This window comes from Epinephelus lanceolatus, chromosome 16, assembly GCF_041903045.1.
Source record: "Epinephelus lanceolatus isolate andai-2023 chromosome 16, ASM4190304v1, whole genome shotgun sequence".
NCBI lineage: Eukaryota > Metazoa > Chordata > Actinopteri > Perciformes > Serranidae > Epinephelus > Epinephelus lanceolatus.
This window is the reverse complement of record NC_135749.1, coordinates 37860214-37878480: the sequence shown is the minus strand read 5'-3', so window position 1 is coordinate 37878480 and position 18267 is coordinate 37860214. Positions and strand designations below refer to the sequence as shown.

At 40.5% G+C, this 18267-nt stretch overlaps 1 protein-coding gene across 1 annotated transcript; it reads left to right on the top strand.

Moving 5' to 3' along the window:
• Window positions 1–855: 855 nt before the first annotated feature.
• On the top strand, window positions 856–18267 carry gabpb2a (GA binding protein transcription factor subunit beta 2a). The gene is made up of 8 exons (XM_033637343.2): window positions 856–1142; window positions 2954–3061; window positions 6343–6510; window positions 6989–7183; window positions 10448–10616; window positions 13513–13689; window positions 13780–13898; window positions 14105–18267. The coding sequence occupies exons 2-8, from the start codon at window positions 2954–2956 to the stop codon at window positions 14456–14458; spliced, it is 1290 nt and encodes a 429-aa protein (XP_033493234.1). The 5' UTR covers window positions 856–1142; the 3' UTR covers window positions 14459–18267.

The following is an 18267-nucleotide window of genomic DNA, read 5'->3' as shown; positions in this document are numbered from 1 at the left end:
GACGTTTAGATCAACTTTTAATTTTTGTTGAATTTCAGAGATTTAGATGTTATTTGATTTGAAGGTTTATTCTGTTAACAGAATACATGCCGTGTTACTGATGGTGACGTCTAGTTGTCAGATACAAAGTACATTCATCAAAAACTATACAGGGTCTACTGTATATTAACACTGATGTTTTAAATGTATTTATGTAGTTGAGGGGACAGGTGTGCTCTGCAGCAGCAAACTGATATGTTAATTTACATGACAATTCATGTAAAATATAGGTTGAACCATGAACATAAATTACAGAAAGCCTGTAAAGTGTTTTAATAGGTCACTCTGTCATAATTAAAACAACTGGAGACTGTGAACAAACTGATATATGAGTCTGATAACATTCTTAATGTATCTGCATCAGATCTAACAGGATGTGAGTGTTTCTGTGACTTCCTGTACAGACTGAAGGCTGCTGGAAACTGTCTCAATTTCACCGCCTCTTGCTACTGCTGTCTCATCTCGTCCACTTTCCACATGAGCCACAGTTCATCTGGAACAAGCCTGTGGATTTAGACAGCACTCCCAGACTTCCTGGGTACGTGCCTGCAAAATCCACAAGTGCGTTGAAGTCTGGACATTTGGATTCACCCTGACTGTGATGGCAGTTTCTACCTTTACATAGTATTGCTGTGACACCACAACTCCACATAAGTTTATATTGCTCATTTCAAGGCAGTTTCTAAATATGGACCATTTACATTTCTCTCTGGATTGAGTGTTTTGGTATCTTCACAGTACACACACTCCAACATGGAGGGTGGCGGTACTGCACATTAACACTGGCTTCCATCCGCCAAAAAAAAAACGACGAGAAGAAGAAGCAGCTAACATCCGGGGCCTGTACCGTTGGCTTCTCGGTAACTCGCCGCGGTAAACAAGTCCTGACTCTGAGCCCGACGAGCTACAGTGGAGCCTCATTTCCATGTTTAGCGCATTGTGAATATAAGTGTGCACATCACTGACCTACTTGATGTGAACGCAGAGTGATATATAGCGCACACAAGTCTTCACAAGCGGAGAGATTTGTTGTGTTTAGCCTGCTAGCATTAGCTTAGCAGAGAGAAGAGCTCTCCGGCTGGACCCTAAAAAACCTGGATGCGGTAAGTAACTGCTCCACAATCTTCTTGTGGAAGAAAGCGAATTTTTTATCTTCGTCTTCGCGTGTAGAACGGTCAAAATACTGTTGATTTCTAAGTTTTTATTGAGTCCAATCTCCTGTACGCGGTTTAACAGCGCGCGCTTGAAGAATGCTAGTTAACCGGATGTGGAAGTAGTTTTTTTCTCCGTGTGTAAAATAGGAAATTTCTCTCTGACTTCCCCCGGAAAACCAACAACTTAATATCAAACGGTTTCCTGTCTGTTGATGTTGCAAATGTTTCGGTGCAGCAGGTGACGGGTTTAAACGGTTGTTGTGGTAAATAACAGCTCCTGGAGGGGAGACGGGGGTACGTGGCACATGGCGGACTCTTTTCTGTCCACGGAGGCGCGTAAAATGGCTCCTCGGCCGCAGAGAGAAAAACCTCGTCCTTCTCCGCTGTGTCTTAATCACAACTGCTGTGTAGCTCTGCGGATTCCATTACCGGACACAGAGTATCGAGCTAATTTACCTAGCTCTGTCGTCTCTTTCCCTAAATAAACCCTATTCAATATAACCACAAATAACCATATTGGAGAAAGTATTCAGAAAAACAACACTTTTACAGTAAAAGTCCTGCATTGACAAGTATAATCAGAAAAATGTAATTGAAAGTATCAAACTGTCCCCTGTGACTGTTATACCATTATAATTACAACTTTTACATTCTTTTTCACATTTCCTTGTGAACATAGGAGACAAAAGTATGAGATAACATAAGGGAAAATCAGAGGGTAAGGGACATCAAAGAGATAGACAATGTTCAGTATAAATCGATATTATAACAAATAAACAAAGTTGGGGAAAAAAGTTTCAGTTATAATAAAACGTTTGTTCACCCTCCTCAATCTTCTGTTTTCAGTCCTTTAATGGCCATTGTAACTGATAATAATAGTAATAATAACGATAATAATAATAATTGCATAATACTGTGATACAGTGAAACCGTGGTATTTTCTAAGATGGTAATCGTACCATAAAATCTCACTCCATTGCAACCCAGCAAGAAACCCACTCATACCTGTGCTACATCTTCAAAACGTAAGAATCATTTACCAGTTATTAATTTGTGAAGTTATTTTGTTGTGTATTTTTATGTTATGGATGTTATCGATGCTGTTAGCGCCTAAAACACTTCCAGTTTGAATCCATTACCAGGCAGGCATCAGTTTTTGACACTTTTAAGTGGCGGTGAAAGAATTGCTCAGATCATTTACTTATGTAAAAGCATACAGTAGAATACAACAATGAAAAAAAATACTCGGCGATCATAGTATTATCAGCAAAATATACCTAAAGTACCAAAAGAAAAAGTACTAATTCTGCACATTGATCCATTTGATCATATTATTGTATTACAGTTGTTGATGCATTAATGTGTTCATCACTTTAATGTTGCGGCTGGTAAAGGTGGAATTCATTTTGATTACTTTTACTGCTGGGTAGTTTAATCTATATTACATTATTATTGATTAGTTTATTATATTTTGTGTTAATGATCTGAATCTGTAAAGTGACTAAAACTGTCAAATAAATGTAGTGTAGTAAAAAAAAGTATAATACTTTACTTGATGTAGCAGAGTAGACCTATAAAGTAGCAGAAAAACGAAATACCCAAATAAACCTCAGATGTGGCTGCATGATGTTAAATTAAAACAGCTTATACACAGAAGTTTGTTGTTTTTGTGTTGTTGTAGAATAAAGGGTGAAACTGTAGAGATGTTTTGTTGACAAATATATCTGCATTATGAACATGAGTTTCTGTGTTTGTGTCAGATGTCGTTGGTGGACCTCGGGAAGCGTCTGCTGGAGGCCGCTCGGAAAGGTCAAGACGATGAGGTCAGAAACCTGATGGCCAACGGAGCTCCGTTCACCACCGACTGGGTGAGACTTCAGTTTAACTGCCTCAGTGTGTTTCTCACAATAATAGATAAAGTTATGATAATAATAATAATGATAATACATATTAATACATTGAATTTATATAGCATTTTATTGGATACTCAAAGATGCTCTACAGAGAACAACAACAAAACAAAAAAAAAAAACAAGGATGAAATAGAGAGAGGGAGAAGGAGAACACAGTTTTTTAGAGGTTGCAAGCACTTTTGGAGAGGTATGTTTGGGGGATCAGCAGACCTGAGAGGTGGGATGGAGTGTGCCAGTGGAGGAGCTCGGACAGGCAAGGGGGAGCCAGGTTGAGGGGGGCTTTACAGATGATGAGGAGGAGTTTGCGGGATGGGAGGCAGTGGAGGTTGAAGGATGGAGGTGATTTGGTAACGGGTGTGGGAGTATGTGAGGAGATGAGCAGCTGAATTTTGGATATATTGTAGTTTTTTGAGAGTTTTGGATGATGAGCTGTCGAGGGGACTATTGTAGTATTCCGGTCTGGAGGTGATGAATGCGTGAATGAGGATGAGGGATGGACAGAGATGGGTGATGTTTCTGAGATGGAAGAAGGCTGTTTGGGGTGTTGTGTTAATCTCACAGCCTGACCGAGTGAAGCCTCTCTTCCTCCAGGCAGCTGCCTCCATCTCACTCAGACTCACCCTGGGTCTGTGTCTGCTAGGGCTGCCCCCAATACTTGACCAAATGTTAGTCGACCAGAAAGGTCATTAGTCAGCAAGATTTCATGGGTCATTTAGTCACAGAAAAGAACAAAACACAAACGTGAAACTCTGTTAGAAGCTGCGCCTTGTCAAAATATATTAAAACCTATATGACTGGACCATGTGGGAATTTAATTTAAAAGGACAGACACAGGAAGAGGCCATGCCCAGCAGTCAGACATGAGTCACATTACAAACCAATCACAGCTGACAGATATCTTTCCCATCTTCTGTGATAGGTATTGAAAAGTTGATCATGTTAGTGCAGGGCTGCCCAGAGCTTTGCACATGTCCCATGGAAGATAGGCCTACACACTTATAAACAGCACCTGGAAGAAGATCAGCTCTGCTCTCAGGATTTCAGGTTAATAGGCTATACAATGTTTGTTAAGGTTGCTTAGCAACCTCAGATGCGCAATCTGCAGCTGTGCTCTTGAAAGCTGGCACAAAAAAATGTAGTGTAGTAAAAAGGAGTACCGCCCAGTGCCTGACCTCATGTTTTCCAGATGGTTAAAGACGCTGCATGTGTACAGCCCCTAATTTCCAGGGATAGTTCCTGCGGTTATTCCACAGGCTAGTTAATAACATGTCGGGCAGGAAATTCAAAGTGTGGGATCATTTTGAGAAGGTGAAGGACGAACCCAAGGTGATATGTAAACTCATCTTCATTCGTCGACTACAAACATGACGTATCATCCAAAACATGCCCATTAGCCACTTAGCACAATCATTACTGCTTTGCCGACAGCATCATTAACAGGCGGCTCGCTCAGTGTGTGACGTGCACGTGTAGATAAAATATAGGCCTATATTAATGAAGGTTCATTAGTACGGTTTTCAGTCCCTCCAGAAAATCACGATCGCAATAATTAACACAAATTCAATGAAAGTCCGCAATATTTGCAGGGACTTGCAATTTTTCAAAAGTCCCTTGATTTGGTTTTTCCTCATTTTCCGGCCGACCGGAAGTCGTCGCGCATGCGTCGTCATTTGAAACGTCATCAGACGCGCCATCAAATGCGCTAATGGCATTGCACTATGGAGAAATGCTCTGCAAAAATTTGCACTGTTTAAATGCATACAATATGTGTTGAATGTATTAAAATGTTATGTTTATGGAATAAAAAAATCCGATCATATCAACCGATATATCAGCCGATTAAATTTTTATGTTTTTCAATTTAAAAACCCCCGAAATACCTGCTTTTAATGGCTTAAATGTAGTTCAAACACTCTTTACAAAGATATAAATTGAAGGAAGAACATTTTACTATTTTCAAATACTTTTATTATCAGAAATTGTGTGGAACAAGCAGCATATGAACAACTTGAACTCAAAATAAATCAAAAATATGATGTGCAAAAAGGCAGTAAACCTCTGGGAAATAAAATAATCATGCAAAGTCTATATGAATTAAGACATTCACATGTATGTTCACAGTACCAGAGTTCTTCTTATTATTGCCAATATAACAGAGGTAGATTATAGTGCAAAAAGTAACACAAGGACATCATTTCTAAGTAAAACACCATATTCCCTGCATTTTATTAGTGATGAAAATATAAGTGTTAACATCGGCATCAATTGGCCAACTTTTGGCCGATTGCCGATTATTCTCTAATGGCTATAATCGGCCGGCCGATAAATCAATTGGGCCCTAAAAAAAAAACAAAAAAACTTTCTCCTTTTGTCATTAGCCACAATTTTTGTCATTTGCCGCAATTTCCCGCAAAATATCATAAAAATGCCACAATTTTCATCGCAATTTTTGACAAAATTGGCCGCAAATTCAAGGTTTTTTGCCGCAAGATCCTGGAGGGACTGGGTTTTGTATTTCTCTGTAATGTAGCATAGCATTAACAATGTTACTGATGCTATTCTTTCTCACACCTTCAACTCAAACCATTTTGTTGCCCCACCCAAAATATATCATGTAATAATTAAATTAATATCGTAAACATGCAGGCGACTAGTCGACTAATAGCCCTAAATGACGACTATCGGTCAACCAGGGAAATTCTTAGTTGGGGGCAGCCCTAGTGTCTGCAGGTGCCTGTACCAGAGAGCAGTATGAGAGCAAGGAACGCTCACTTTGCAGTAGGGCAGCACAGTTTATCAAAATGTTTTCAAAAATGCAATATGGCGAGGTGTAATTTACAAAATTGCAGGAGCTGCAATTTTTTAATAAAGGTAAATTGTGTCGCAGCATATCATTATAAATGAAGCAATGTGGTGCTACAGAGATGCCCCAGCAAGGGGACTGGCTTATTTGGTAAAGACCCCAGACAAAATCACACACCATCATTTTTTTCCAGTTAAAATGAAATGCAAAATAACACCATTCCCACTGAAATTGCAGTTCATATCACAGTTCTTGTTAATAAACAGTTTTGAGTATTGGAAGTAAAGTTTGTGTTGTTAGTTTGTGTGACTTGTTTTTGAGCTCCTGATTTCACTGACTGTTATTTTTGTGATTTTGAGCCCTAAAACTGATGAAGAAGCCTTTGTCCTGTTGTGTTGTCTATCTATAAAACATGTCTGTATATATTCTGTAGTTGGGGACGTCCCCGCTCCACCTGGCTGCTCAGCACGGTCATTACTCCACCGCCGATGTCCTGCTGAGAGCCGGCGTCAGCAGAGATGCCCGCACCAAAGTGGACAGGACCCCACTGCACATGGCCGCTGCTGAGGGACACATGGTCATTGTGGAGCTGCTGGTCCGGGTGAGAGCCGCTCAGATGTTACTGACTTTAATCTGGAGTTTAGGTTATTTTGATTCTTCAGGACTGAAAGACAATGTTTGTCTGTGACCTCTGACCCTTGACTCCAAAAAACTGTCAGTTGCTTCTAATGCTGTGAAACAACCTGAGGTTTATTTTAGTATTGAAGAAAACGTGACATAAAACATTAAGTGTCCAAACATCCAACATGGTCTTGACTAAAGTTGCATGTAGTGTTTTAGTCTTAAATAAAGTTTATAAAGATTTTTTATCGATCCATCCTTCAGAATGTCTTTATAAAGATTAAATCAAAGTGAATAAAATTTCTGAACACTCTCATACAAAAGCCAGAAAATAAGTTAAGATAAAGACCTGGAAAACTCTTCTTCATTTAAAACTAGAGCAGGAGAAGAAGACAGGTGAAAGGAAACAATATTTCTGATGACATCACCTCGGTTTCTAATTGTGTTCAAACTTTCAGAGTGGAGCAGACATCAATGCCAAAGACATGCTGAAGATGACAGCGCTGCACTGGGCTGCACAGCACGGTCACCATGGCGTTGCAGAGACGCTCATTAAGCATGGAGCAGATGTGCACGCCCTTAGCAAGTTTGACAAGACGCCGTTTGACATTGCCGTCGACATCCAGAACACGGAGCTGATGCTGCTGCTGCAGGTGAGAGACTGACCTCTGAGCTGTGGGTTGATGTTACATGACAGATTAAAAGTTTAGTTTAATGGTTTGTATAGATGATGTTGTTGAGGCTGTTTTCTTGCGTTTATTTTCATCTTCTTAAATGTGATGTTATTTATTTTATTTTATTACAGCAGATATAAGAATGTCTTAACTCATGTCTAGAGTTTAATCAAAGTCTCAAACAGCCTGAACTGGGACAATAAATCCAAAAAGATGAAACGTTCTAAATGAAGACAAAAATATTTATTACTGTTCAGTGTTTCCCCTAGGTTTACAGTTTTGGGGGCGGGGCAGACGGACACAGACACAAACACTTAATCATAAAGGAATCATGGTGTTCATGTGTTTCTTTTAATGACAGCAGTCAATATAACAACTGAACAATTATTTGTTCTATACATTGAACTAAACATCGGAACATTTTTTCTTCACGATTGTCACCACCCTGGGAGCTGCGACTGCTCTGCCATTTCTCATCTAATCATCACACTGTAACCTGTGGTGACCTGTTATGCTACCATAACTATCACACATTCACATATGTAGTTTTTGTTGAGCCGCGATCTTCATGTAGGTTTACATTACCAAATGTTTATGACAAAATCACTTGACGACACAGACTCCCATGTGTGTACGGTGAGAAAGGAGAGGGAGAGACACTGTGCTGCTGCCAGAGGAGTTGCTGAATGAGTTCCCTCTGAGCAGTAAGTCACTAAAAGAGTGAGAAGTGCAGAGCTGTTCATAAAACACTCAGGACGCCACAGTTTCACATGACTGAAGCTGCTCCTCTTTTTGGAATCACCGCGGAGTTGGTAATATTTCGCTTTTAGCCCATGCTTGTTGCCGTGGGTAACAGTATGACATTAATATGTCAAAAAGTAGTAGTATCGCGATATTAATTTTTTAATATGATATTAATATTATGCCGGCATTATCGTGAACGAGATGATATGGTACACCCCTAGAGGCCAGCTCAACTTTGATTTGTAGCTCATCATGCCTGTCAGCAGCAGTAAATAGCAGGCATTAGTGTGTAGCTTCATGCCACCGGCTTCCACTGAAAATGACTTGTAGTCTGAACACAGTAAAAGACTGTTTGAGGATTCTTTCATACACACACACCAGGATTGCTTTGCTTGCTGGTTTAATACACATGTTGAAAACTGAATTGAATTGTGGTCTATTTGTTTTTGCAGCGCTGGTTTTCGGTAATATTTATTTTATTATTTGCTTTGTGCTTTATTGTTTTATGTGGTTTGGCTGTTATATTTCTATCACTATTTTTGTTGTGAAATTATTATTTGTTAAAAGTGAATGACTGGTATCTTCATTCAAAAAGTGTTGAACCTGCTACACCATCTCACCAACACTTTTTTAGACGAGAACAAAGTCGACATCCAAGATAACAGTGTTCTCCCACGTCATGAGACACTGTAGGGTTATCCTCTCATTTCATTCTTCTTCTAGTGCTGAAACTCTTTCAAATGTAATAAATACAGATGGTGTCTGAATTATATTGTTTTTAAGGGGGAAAAAAGAGGGATTTCAGGCACTCGTGTGGAGCAGGAAGAAATGCACTCGAAGCATAGCTACTTACTAGTGCTGCCACCAACTAAGAATTTCCCTAGTCGACCAATTGTCATCATTTAGGGCCATTAGTCGACTAGTCACCCGCATGTTTACGATATTAATTTAATTATTAAATAATATATTTTGGGCGGGGCAACACAATGGTTTGAGTTGAAGGTGTGAGAAAGAATAGTATCAGTAACATTGTTAACACTGTGCTACATTACAGAGAAATACAAAACCGTACTAATGAACCTTCATTAATATAGGCCTATATTTTATCTACAAGTGCACATCACACACTGAGCGAGCCGCCTGTTAATGACGCTGTCGGCAAAGCAGTCATGACTGTGCTAAGTGGCTAATGGGCATGTAGCTACTTCCATGTTTCAGATGATACGTCATGTTTGTAGTCGACAAATGAAGGTGAGTTTACATATCATCTTGGGTTCGTCCTTCACCTTCTCAAAATGATCCCACACTTTGGATTTCCTGCCTGACGTGTTATTAATCAGCCTGTGGAATAACAGCAGGTACCAGCCCTGTAAATTAGGGGCTGTACACATGCTGTGTCTTTAACCGTCTGGAAAACGCGAGGTCGGGTACTAGGTGGTACTCTTGTGCCTTTTCTGTGCCAGCGTTCAAGAGTGCAGCGGCAGGTTGCTTCTGAGGTTGCTAAGCAACCTTAACAAGCACCGTATAGCCTATTTTGCTGAAATCCTGAGTGCAGAGCTGATCTTCTTCCAGGTGCTGTTTATAAGTGTGTAGGCCTGTTGTCCATGGGACAGATGTAAAGCTCTGAATAGCCCTGCATGAAAATTAACTTTTCCATATTTAGGGCCAGGGCCTCTTCCTGTGTCTGTCCCTTCAAAAACATAGGTTTTAATTTATTTTGACAAGGTGCAGCTCCTAACAGAGTTTCACGTTAATCTATTTATTTATTTATTTATTTATTTATTTTTTCTGCAACTAAGTGACAAATGAAATCTTGCCGACTAATGACCTTTCTGGTTCGACTAACGTTTGGTCAACTAGTAGGGGGCAGCCCTACTACTTACATTAAAACACCGACTGGGCAGCCCTAAGGTCTTCATCAGGGTGCAAAAGGATGGATAAAAGTCGAGCAAACACTTTATAAACTTGGTAGGGGGTGTCCACCAGTCCTGATTGATAAGTTAATGCAGGTGGATGACAGCAATGGAACACAATGAGAGGCCATTTTGAAGATGAACCAGTCTCTGTTTTTGCCATGTTTTTTGAATAAAGGCTTTTTAACTTAATTGAGTGCATTTTTTCCTGCTCCACACGAGTGCCCGAAGTTCATCTTTTCTCCCCATGTGTTGACCCTTTTTTGAGTTTCATATGATAAAGACAGACCTCAAGCACACTGTTGTTTTGTTCTCCTAAGTTTTACACTATTTTTTATCTTGGTTCAAATATTGATTCTTGAAGGAAGAAAAAAATCAATATAAGAGCTGATTCTGAACTTTTGAACCATAGTGTAAATATATTATCAAAACTTCTGTTCAGATGATCACAAACAGTTAAAAAACTGTCTTAAATGTGTCTTGAAGTCTGATTCTGACTCACACCAAGAGGCTCAAAACATATCATTTAAAGAAGACATTTCCACCTCAGGTTTTCTTGACATTTGTACTCGGTGTGTGTTTGCAGGAGGGCATGCAGAACCAGGTGAACATGAACCAGGTGAACATGAACCAGGTGAGTATGAATGTAGAGACCAGCACTACTACCAACCAGCCGCAGTTCATCATCCAGGGAATACCTGCCATCCAGGGGGGAGTGGTAAACCTGGCCGAGTTGCTCAACAAGGCCAACGCAGGTACCAGCACTCACACAGAAACACACAAAAACACACTAACACTAAACTCTGATTGGGCCCAAAAAAATCTGTCAAAGCCCGACCCGAGCCCGAACCATGGCAGTAGTTTTGGGCCTGAGCCCGATTGAAAACCCAAATTTCAAAATCAGTCCCTCCAGGATTTCGCAGGCTTTTTCGGGATTGTTGCGGCCTAAAATGCCTGATTTCGTGCCAGCTTTTCTAAAAAAAAATTGAGATGAATGTTGCAATGTTGTAAGCATATTTTTTTGCGATGAAATTGCTAGAAATAGTGAAAATTATAATAGACATTTAATTTTTGATTTTGTTTTGCTTTGTCTTATATACATCATTAAAAACCAAAGGTAACTTGTTCCAAGCGGAATAAACCTGAACTCTGGTGTTTGTGAACATGCAAGCACACCTCTCTTACTTTGCATTTATAATAAACCAACGTTACTTCCAACCACATGTATTTAATCTAACGTACCATCATTCTTTCAGCGCTTGCAACAGATTTGGATGCAGCAGCCTCTGTCACTGTGATTTGTCTGGTCTGTGGTTTGCTAGTTTCAGCCATTCTCCGAAAATGTATTGCGGTAGAAAGTGTCTGTCAATTGATGTTTTTCATTTGTGCTCCACCACAATATTGCACAGGATGCAAAACACTTTACCTCTTCTTTTGTGAAGAACATCAGGGAATTGTTTTGCATGGTCTTTAGCAGTAATTTTTATGGTAAATTGAGACATTAGAATCGCACGTCTGCATCTTCATACCGTAAACAAGGAAGTGAATTCGGTGACGTATGTCCATTATGTTTATGCGGGGGACTGCTATGATATGTGGAACTCACAGGAGGCTGGTCAAAGTTGCGGTGATTGGACAAAATTGCACGGTTGGGCAGAATTCACTGGGGCTGGTTGAATTTGCATTAATTGTTGCGATTGCAACATTGCAAAGTCCTTTAGTGACTGTATAATATTTTATATATCAGGCCTATGAGATATGTATTTCTTAATATTAAAACATATATTACAAGCTAAGGGCTGACGTGTTTCCTTGCACCACTTGCCCTTCTCCTCTTCCTTCTGCTATTTCACTAGTCTGTCGTCTCATGCACGACAGGTTCAGCAGAGTGGGTTGTGCCCCTTGGTGCGTCTTGTGCACACAGCAGTCTATGGTGATGCGGCACGCAAGTGGTGATGACCGCTCTTCACTGCATGTCACCACATCTCTCCCACTGCTGGGGAAGCAGAAGCAACTACTGCCAACTAAGTGGCCTTAAAGCCTTTTGCTCTTCCCCAGTTCTCCATTGTATCACTCCATTGTTTCATCACTTTCCCAAGCTCAGTCGCAGTCCCAGTCTCTTTCTCTCTTTTTTCATCTTGATTCAGTCATAATAACTCCCGCTGTTTATGCACTACAACTTCTGGTTTCATTAAAAAAAAAACCCACCGGTAAATTGTTGAGAACCCAACCCGATTCAAGCCTGAGGGAGTAATGAGAAATTACAGCCAGGTGTAGGGCTTCCCTTTAATAGCTGACCAAACGTTAGTCGACAAGAAAGGTCATTAGTCAGCAAGATTTCATTGGAAGCTTACTTGCAGAAACAAAAACAAAAATAAAACAAACATGAAACTCTATTAGGAGCTGCGCCTTGTCAAAATAAATCCAAACCTATATAATGGGCCATGTAGGAATTTAATTTGAAAGGACAGACACAGGAAGAGGCCACGCTCAGCAGTCAGACAGGAGTCACGTTACAAACCAATCACAGCCGACAGATATCTTTCCCTTGTAAATATTCAGTCTGACAAATATGGAAAAGTTGATCATTTTAGTGCAGGGCTATGCACAGCTTTACATCTGTCCCACAGTCGATAAGCCTACACATTTATAAACAGTGCCTGGAAGAAGATCAGCTCTGCTCTCAGGATTTCAGGAAAATAGGCTATATGATGCCTGTTAAGGTTGCTTAGCAACCTCAGACGCAATCTGCCGCCATGCTCTTGAAAGCTGGCACAGAAAAGGTACAAGAGTAGGGCCCCGCACCCAACCTTGTGTTTTCCAGGCGGTAGGGATGGGAATTGATAAGAATTTAGCGATTCTCATTCCCTTATCGATATCACTTATCCTTATCAGTTCTCTTATCAATTCTCATTGGGTTAGGGAATAAATAGTACAGATGGGTTTGTTTGCATTAACTCTTTAATGTAAAGCATGCACTAACATTTTGCATTTGATTCGAACAAAATTAAAACTGGAATGAAAAAATAAGAATTCCTCTGTAGAAATGACCATGTTAACATAAAATACACCTGCATGTTGTTGCCTGTGTGTGTTGTTTGCCTACGAGATCCTTTTTTTTTTTTAAAGATATTTTTTGGGGCATTTTGCCTTTAATGGACAGGACAGGTAAGCATGAAGGGGGAGAGAGGGGGATGACATGCAGCAAAGGGCCACAGGCTGGATTCAAACCTGGCTGCTTAGGCAACAGCCTTGAACATGGGGCGCCTGCTCTACCCACTAAGCCACCGACACCCTAGGATACGAGATCTTTCTGGACTTAAAGTGTCTCCAGCTGTAATGTAGCAGTGTTGACAATGTTATTGATACTATTCTTTCTCACACCTTCAACTCAAACCATTGTGTTGCCCCGCCCAAAATATATCATTTAATAATTAAATTAATATTGTAAACATGCAGGTGACTAGTCGACTAATGGCCCTAAATGATTACTATTGGTCGACTAGGAAAATTCTTAGTTGGGGGGGGGGCCCTAGCCAGGTCGCGCACCACTGGGCTCGGGCAGGGAATCACAGCTCCATCTAACACTCACACAGAAACACAGGAACCTTTCATCCTGTGCTGTGATGGTATAACGTTTGTGTCTCTCAGGTGACTCAGAGGAAGCGATGGCCGCCAGCGCTCTGGACTCCAACATCCAGCACGCCACAGTTGTCAACGAGGGGGGTCAGAGGGTCATCACCATAGTGACAGACCAGCACGGCAACCTGCAGACCACAGGAGGGATGGCGCCGCCGTTCTTTGTCACCATGCAGCACGGACAGCAGAGTAAGACAACCTCCTGTCAGCTCAGCGCTCCCTGATCAGAACAATATATTGGTAATCAATATGTTTGTTTGTTTGTTTGTTTGTGTACAGTGCTGGCGGTGCCGGCCAACACCGTGACAGAAGAGGTGGTGACGGAGGACCCTCAGCCTCCACCATCCAGGAAGAGGAAGCTGGAGGTGACCAACAACCACAACGACACAGGAGAGACAGTGAGTGGAGAACACTTAGTATTGCAGTAGTACAAGTAGTAACAGTTGTAGTACATGTAGTAACAGAAATAGAAGTTCTGTGAGTTGATCTATATTAACATGATCTTCTTGTTCTTCTTGTTCTTGTTCTTGTTGTTGTTGTTGTTGTTGTTCTTCTTCTTCTTCTTCTTCTTCTTCTTCTTCTTCTTCTTCTTCTTTTTCTACAGGAGTTGTTGCAGAGGCAACTGCAGGAGGCCAACAGGAAGGCACAGGAGTACCGGCAGCAGCTGCTGCGTAAGGAGCAGGAGGCCGAGGAGTACCGCATCAAGCTGGAGGCCATGTCCCAAAGTCAGGCCAACAGCACCAATGCCAACACTGCCACTGCCAATGCCGCTGCCAACGCAGCCAGCCCTGAGGAGGTGGTTGGAGGGGAGGAGGACGAGGAGGAGGCTGCGGCCGGCATGGTGGAAGAGGAGGGGGAGATGGTGGTGCTGCAGGAGGGAGGCATCATCATGGAGGGGGAGGAGGGTCAGGTGACACTGGTGGAGACAGGGGGAGAGACGACGGAGGTCAGCTCCTAACAGAGAGGAGGAGGTGAGGTTGAGAAGCGGGGGTAACACCGTCAGAAAGACATATCATAACTGGAGGTGTTGGTTTCACAGCCGGATGATTTCAAGTGTGCACCAATTTGAATCCCCAAAAGACAATGGAGAGGAGACACAAAATGGCTTTTCAAAAACATTAGGAGCAGGAAACGATTGAAAACTGACTAAACAAAGAAGACAGACGAGTTTGATCCTGCACCATTTTGAATCCTTCAATGATTCAATATCACCACTTCAGAGAGGAAAACAAAATGGCGATACAGAGGATAAAGACAGATTGATAAAAATCTAAACAAGCATGATGGAGGAGTTTAGCCATGCCCTATTTTGAATCCTGGAAAAATTTGATGATGACACTTCAGAGAGGGAAATGAAATAGCTTCCCCAAAAGGACAAAACAGTGGGAAGAGACAGGTGAAAACAGACTAAACAAACATGACTGAGGAGTTATGACTGAGTTCCTATTTACACTCTAACTGAATGCCTTCTTAATTGGGATGCAAAATAGCTGCTGCAGAAAGGAATGAGACTGGATGAATTGATAAAAGAGATGGAGATCAACTGAGGGGGAAGAAAGCGACAGTGTACTAACTTCTTTTGTTTTAGCTGCAGTCAGTGATCCCAAATCAAATTAACAACATGAGGGAAAGACGGTCCTCCTTAAACACAGCCATGTCTGTTTCCTGAACATTGCTTTAACGCTGACTCTGAGAGTTTTAGTTTTTCAATTTAACATTTTTGTCCTTTTTTGTTAACACAGTTGGTTGTCCCGTTATAGCCCATTTTTGTCCCTGTATTTCTGTCATGATCAGTTTTTATCAGCAGATTGTTCATCTGATGCTTTCATAACTTCAAATTTTGATAAATTGGGACCACATTAAACCTTTATGAAACTAGCTACTCACACCTCACTGCAGCTTGCACCATTTTGCTTCCCTGAAAGAGTACAGACAAAACAAGGCCACAACTGTGAAGGTGAAGAAAAGGCACCTTTTTCAGGATTCTTTGGACACTAAAATAACTCTGAACTGCTTCCTACTTTTTTCATATTGTGTTACTGTTGTTCTTTATAATCAGTTTTGTTTTGGGATGTGACGTCATCACGTTTAAGAACTCACTTCACTAAAAAAACAAGAATTAGAATTTGCCTCCATACAAATGTATCCCAAAGTGAGCGGGGAAGCCCAGAGGTTTCAGTGGATCTCTTTTTGAAGCAAAGGGAACCTTTTTGTGATAAAATGCTAATGTTCTCAGCTTTTCTGCTTCTGGTCGCTCCTCAATGAGCTTGTTAATGTTTCAGTACAGAAAAAGTCGTCTTTTTTCCTGGATTGACTTTGAGTGTCATAGATCCAAGAGCTGAACCAGATCCATCACAGAAATGTTTGATTTTCTCAGATTATTATCAAAACCAGCTGTTTCCTGTTATCAGGTGGTTGTAAGCTTGTTGCTGCAGCTCATGATTGTTTTCATTATCAGTTATTTTACAGATTCTCAAAAAGTTTCCTATCAGTTTCTTCAAATGTCCAAAACTGTCAATTGTCAAACTGTCATAGAAGAGTTTAAAAAAACAAGAGATTCACATTTAAGAACCTGTAACTCATTTAATTTTTTGCATTTTTGATTAAAAGAATTATTGCCATTTAACAACTTTTTCCTGTGAACAATCATCAGCTGTGGAACTCTATAAATTCATGTGAACGTATTGATTTTCAGGACGTCCTTCTGGTCTCATGGTCCTTTTAAAGGTTATTCTGCATATTTTTATCCCTTTAAATACATATTTACATTCCTGTTGAACATCAGGTTTTAGGCTTGACTTCCTTCCCTCCAGGCTGTTGTCAGTTTTTGTTTATTTTTGTAAATTTTGCAGTGATTTAGTCATCTTTATTTTTTGGTCAGAGTTAATGGTGTAGTGATGCAATTGAAAACTAGTGTGCAAACTGTCTGTGTTGGTGAGTTCAGTGATGCTCCGATAACTGAAATACGGAAGTTGACTGCTGAACAGCCACTTTTTAAAGCTCCACTGTGTTAGGGGGATGTATTGGCCAAAATGGAGTATGAAGTATGTTTCCTTTAGTGTATAATCACATGAAAATAAGAACTGTTGTGTTTTTGCTACCTTAGAATGAGCCATTTATATCGGCATAGGGAGCAGGTCCTCGCGGAGATCACATGTTGCACCACCATGTTTCTACAGTAGCCTAGAACAGACAATCTGATCACTGGCTCTAGGGACATTTGCATTTTTGCGTACATAGTAAGAAGCCAAACTGCAATAAGCAGCACCAGAGGTACACTGATTTGTAACATGAAACTGCTTTATTCAGTGTTTCTACCATTTTAAATCAACTGGTCTGTTTGAGAAGAGACCCCCAGAGATAATTAAGCTCCTGGTAGAAACCTCCTGAACAATGAAAACTGAAGAAATTCTAACCAGGAGAAGTTTCAGCTAGTTGCAAGATCCCACCAAATCCCCCTAAATCTTACACACTTCACCTTTAAATCCCTCCAAAAATGACCAAACTGGCACCTCAGAGGTGCAGTGTGTAGGATTTAGTGGCATCCAGTGGTGATGCCATTAAATCTATGTGTGCAGGAGAATTATGGTGGCCCATGTGAAATCGTGCCCTAAATAGAGCCAGTGTTTGGTATGTTTGTTCTGAGTTACTGTAGAACAACATAGTGGACTAAATGGAAAAGGACCCGCTCCCTATGTAGATACAAAGGGCTCATTCTAAGGTGATGCTAACACTACGATTTTTTAGTTTCAGGTGATTATAAATGAATTAAAACATGGCTATGTATATTATATTCAGTTTCTGCAAATAGATGCCCCTAAATTCAACACACTGGACCTTAAAGTTCGGTCATGTCCACGCTCCAAGTCCTGTCATGTATACAGAAGACTGTATCAGCCACCTGTGTGTCAGTGCTTGTGGTAATTTGATAAAAAAAAACAAACCTTAAAATGTGTTAATGTGCAGCACATAAGCCAGTGTAATCTGACATAATTTAGGAGTTATTAGTAGAAGTGAGGCCACTCTACAAGGATAGAATTAACTCATAATGGAGGACTCCTCTTAGTTGTTGTTGTTGTACTTGATTGGTGCAAATAAGCATTTGTCATATCAACAAAACAAATGTGGATGCAGGTGAATATTTGTAGGCAGTAAATGCCCCATGCCTTTTGTCTGTGTGTGTAGACAAGGTGGTGTTTCTAGATGATGATAACAAGCTTTTCAAATTCAGTACTTTCTTTTGCTATATAATGTAACTTTAACAGAAAAAAAGTTGTTCATCTAAACATTAGCCATGAGGAATCATCTGTCTGCAGCTGGCTGAGGAAAGAAATCCAGATAAAATCTGTTGGATGTTTTCTAAAATATAAAATCAGTCTGTAGTTGGAGATGAAACTTCTTAAGTCGTCAGTGTTGTCTTTAAAAAGCTTCTCCCGGCTCTGGTTTTATTGTGTTTCCTGTCCTAGTTCAGTCCCACAGTATAAAATCAGTTATTGATTACCACCTATCAGCCGATAGGCTCACCTGTATGGGCTCAGCAGCCCGTCATGTTCCTTCCTGTCACTGATTGGTGATTGATTTGAGTTGAGTATGATAGTTATTTTTATAAGCTCAGCAAAGCCAACCTTTTTCTATGTACATATAAAGTTGTATTTTTTTAACTGTACCCGAATGCTTCACCGTGATGACGACAATGATGATGATGATGATATTGATGATGGCTGTCTGCTTTGGTAATCTGAAATATAAACACTTGTTTTTTTTTAA